Raw genomic sequence first — 4,524 nt, 5'->3', positions numbered from 1 at the left:
CCCGTGGTATTATTGGCATCTTTTTTCCCTGTCAGCTCCTGTTCAGAAGAGGGAGTATGCGACTTTGACGGTACTGTTGAACCAGCTGATGCAGGGTTGTCTTTCTTACCTTGGAGGGAATGCAAGATGGGTGAGATTGCTTATTGCCAGACCCAACTCACTTTTCGATGAAGTCGTAGAGTGAGCAGACATCGGAGACGTCTCAGTGATCACCGGCATTACTCCCGTCGTAGAAGACGTATCCTTCAGCAAAGGCGTCTGAAAAAAAAGACCCAACCAAGGATCGAACCAAGGACCTTCCGCGTGACGGACGTGAATCCTAACCAACTACTCACCCTGAGCGATGGTGATTCCCTGCCTGCTTGTGATGTCGGTGCATGACTAGACTTTACCGAAGCTGACCCTAATACCACAACTCTCTCTATTGTCCCATGTATTCAAGCTTACTCCCGACGCTATTAGGCGGCTGATGCTTGATCGACAACACACCCGTTGGTGCGCTAATCTTAATGCTACGTCCATGTGGGGAGGCGGGACTAAGACAAATCATCCACTTCCACACTGTATGACATATTGCTATATCGGTATATACTATATGGCAGGCTATAGGTAGAGTGAAGACACACTAACGATGATGATGAATAGTTTAATAACAACCAACCATAAGGAAGGTAATACAGTCCGACCACGCACAATGGGGAATTTCTCCCTATTGTTATCTAGAGCTTCGAATAATTCATACAGACCACATTTCACGCGAACTGTGCTCGAATGAGGCAGAGATAGAATACTACATTTTGATCTTTCCTCCAGTTGAGGAAGGAAGGTGCAATACGGGTTGCAGCGTTACCGATATATCGCTTTCATCTGACGGAGTAAAAACACATATTCATAGCTTCCTGACAGCCCGAAGATCTCCACTTAATCGTTCTCATACTCTGGCCTTGAAAAGAATGAAAAATTTCCCGTGTCCGGATTTTTTCACCCTCCAAGAAACGTTCTGGTGTTCGGATTTTTTCGCCCACCCAAAAACGTTCTACCTTGAATATCGTGTTTTATCAACCTTTCAATGACGTCTTCCAGCGTGATGATCCCTGCCATGTGAATGTTGCATGGAATCTGCTTCTCCCCATGAATGGCCTCGATGACCTAACATATGCCATGAAGTGTAGGAAATATGGTACGATTATTCCCTTGCACGCATGCGCAACATCCACTCACCCTCTCCGGATCGTCAGTCGCTACTGCTAGATGACTCCTGCCAGTTGAAAATTCATAAAGCATATCCAGCAAGGTGGTCTCCATATCACAAATCTGACAAACATGAATCGCTTCGCTCCGCCCCCGTCAATATAACCTACCATAGGCTCTAATAAATCGGTGTTTCCTATTCGAACTGCATCTCCCGGATTCAAAGTGATCAACCGTTTGACAAGCAGCATACCATGAACCTATCAATTCTCTCATTCGGGAGGTCCCAGGTTCCATCCCCACGGCGGGCATTTTTACATTGTGTGGATAGCCCTGGTAAATCGGTAATCGAGAATGGCCTTTCTCCACTATGTCCTGTAATGTCTTGGCATCCAGAGCTTGATCAGCCGAATACATCGCAACCTATATTCAAAAAGCGCGCGCCATCTTGATCGATTCCAGTATAGTCTGACCGCAACTAGCCCTTTATCACAACCTTTGAGACTCCGTTGAGAGTTAAATCCTCTACGCCTCATTTCCACTGTACAAGCATACTTCACCCGGTGGGGGCTCATTGAGTTCATAATCACATTCAACCACTTGTACGTACAGTCCTCCGAAAAATTTATGATCATGTGAAATGTCACATGACGAAAATATCCTCCTCCCACCCGAATTAGTACTACCTGATCCAACGGCGTCATCACATCCTTTACTTTCAGGCGATGTAGTTCCAATGCGCCTTGCATCATCCGGAGCTCCTCCTTAGTAATACCACCACGGGAATGTAATTGGACCTGCTGACAAAAGAGGTCGTCATCAACAAACACTAAATTCACGATGGTGGTGGAATCTTCTACGAGCAGGAAAATATATGGTAACTTTTTCCAGCCAGACTTGAAATTAACCACGGTAGTTAACAAATTAATTACGGTACACGTGTTCAGAAAAAAACCAACGAGAATTTCCCGAAAATTTCCTCAGAATTTTCATATTTCTAAAAAAATCTCAAACGACCAATAGGTGTTTGAGCGCTGTGTGATTAGCAACCCAGATTTATGTTATGTTAGTTGAAACCTCTGCACCAACTGGTATTTTATTAATACCCACCAATCATACGTAGTTCACCATGTGCATATTTTCACAAACTGTTTACCCTACATGCATCTATAAACCCCCTAAAACAACATTTCCGAATGAGCAGCATCGATCGTCACACTATATCACTTTGATCACTAAATAGGCACTTCTGTACTCAAAAATATCAGAGCTCCTCGATGACCAGCGTAACCGTTCAGTATCGTCAAATTTGAATAGTAAACACACAAAAATTATAATTTTACTTTCAAGATTGACAACTAAATATTCAAGTTTGACACACCCTCAAAACGAACATCCAAAAAAGACAATACGAACTTTATGTTCGACGCGTGTAGAAGGAGTGATAAAGATCATTTTCTCCTTACTCCGTATACGTCACTCCACAAGGCCAAGGAAAAAAAAACTGTCGCTGTTGCGGCCATCACAAATTCAGCCGCCTAGAATCGAACCCACGCCCTTTGGCATTACATGATGATGGACTTCGCCTCTCCCTGTTAGACCATCTCCCCCTGCTGTAGTGTGAGTATTCAACGGCGTGGACTGACCGCTCACTCCTGTTTCTATATCAACATCGCCAGTCTAAGATACGAAAAATACATCTCAAATCTGCGGAACAGTACCAACTGGAGGAAATTCTTCTACTCGAACATGCATAGAAAATAGCACACTTCAAAATACCCTCGCCGAGGTTCGAACCCGACACCCCCTCCTCACCTCGTCATACTGATGTAGATTCAGCAAAGCCTTAAACTCCGCTTTATTATACCGCCCTTTGTGCTCCTCTCCTAGAGTCTTATCGAGGCACCATGCAACTGGGCCGGCAACCGGGTAGAAGATAACCATTAGGAACCTGGTTCGAATCCTGGTAGCGACATTTCTACGAAAATCTCATTCTCATATACTAACTACGACCAAGAGGTCCTCATCCATTTCTGTCAATGTGTATTCCCTCTCAAGGACCTCGCGTTCGATTCCCACGACCGGCGTTTTTCCCGCATTACTTCACTAAAGGGGCCAACGCTGCCCCTATAGATAACTGATTTGGTCCTGTAAACACCGCAGACGGTATTATTTCGCCAAACACTAACACCTGGCAAAGATACTCAAAATCGCACAGCGAAGATTCTGGAGGGGGGATCTTCACACCACTACAGCCTTCCGAAGAACCGTAAAATCTCACATTTTCCCGTATATTTTCCAATATTGGAGTTTCACAACCCGTTCTACGTGAAGTGGCGTAATACTCTGTGAAAACACGATATTCGCACTACGCAGTAGTCATGAAATACATTTCTCACTAGTGTTTTCCATATCACTAGGGTGGTGAAACTCCACCATCTTAAAACTCAAACATACGCCTTTCAAAAAGCTGTAATTTTTCGTCCTCAGTCATTGGTGTACATTGGAAATCGGCATCGGAAATTTCCTGCAAAATTTCTTACACTACATAGTTTATTTTCATTGCAAATTTGAAAATTTTTACTAGGGAGCAACTCTGATAAATAAGAGTCTAATAAAAAACTAAACACCAGTAGAAAGGCCGTGTTTCTCTGCTGTAGAATTGGAGAGACGATACACGCACCGTAAATATTTAACGCACGCGTGCAAGATACTCCCTGTATTACCAGCGTGACTGAGACCAACACCGCCATATAAGAAGGCACTATTTGATCTAGGAACAGAGGCAACGCTTCGTTAGCTAGTGAGTTCACCAGTAATAGAGTCACCAGTAGGAGGTGGTGACGCGATATTAGGGGGTGCCTAACACGCGAAAGTGCAGTTTCGGAAAATATGCACATGGTTGTCAACTACATGTGTTGCTGGTGATGATGACAATATGAAAATTTTGAGAGGAAATTTTGGGAAATTCTCGTTGATATCAATACATTTCTACCCGAAATCTATAATTAGTTTTGGAAACTCCTGAGCTCAGCTGAGGGAAGCGGATATATATTCCCTTCACGACAAATTCATGCAGTTTCACCACCCTAGTGATATGAAAAACACTAGTGAAAAAATACATTTCACGACTACTGCATCTCACCGCGAATATCACGCCACTTCACGTGAAACTCCCTCATGATTATATTACAGTCTAACAGCCGCTCGTTTCTCCTTCCTCATCTCAGCCTTGTCCGCTGGGTCAGGAACGTCTTCTTCGCTCGACTCCATCAATATCCTCAGATCAAAGTCATCTAGTGACACAACCCATAGTGAGACAGACGCCAGCGC

The 4,524-nt window shown here is 43.9% G+C and overlaps 2 protein-coding genes across 2 annotated transcripts in view; both read right to left on the bottom strand.

Annotated features, from left to right (window-relative positions):
- Positions 1–921: 921 nt before the first annotated feature.
- Positions 922–4,464, bottom strand: Pmar_PMAR018406 (conserved hypothetical protein; the record flags this gene model as incomplete). Its single annotated transcript, XM_002771288.1, has 9 exons — positions 922–943; positions 1,064–1,149; positions 1,222–1,314; positions 1,362–1,451; positions 1,510–1,614; positions 1,878–1,988; positions 2,761–2,871; positions 3,007–3,142; positions 4,385–4,464. 9 exons carry the CDS (start codon positions 4,462–4,464, stop codon positions 922–924), a joined length of 834 nt encoding a protein of 277 aa, XP_002771334.1.
- Positions 4,465–4,487: 23 nt separating this feature from the next.
- Pmar_PMAR018405 (hypothetical protein) overlaps positions 4,488–4,524 on the bottom strand; it is a gene marked incomplete at both ends in the record, with an annotated part of 240 nt that continues 203 nt past the window's right edge. Inside the window, one exon of the mRNA XM_002771287.1 lies at positions 4,488–4,524. Coding sequence (XP_002771333.1) covers positions 4,488–4,524 — 37 coding nt within the window.

Source organism: Perkinsus marinus (assembly GCF_000006405.1).
Source record: "Perkinsus marinus ATCC 50983 genomic scaffold scf_1104296963162, whole genome shotgun sequence".
NCBI lineage: Eukaryota > Perkinsozoa > Perkinsida > Perkinsidae > Perkinsus > Perkinsus marinus.
The sequence above is the reverse complement of the archived record's forward strand: the minus strand, read 5'-3'. Positions and strand labels throughout refer to the sequence as shown.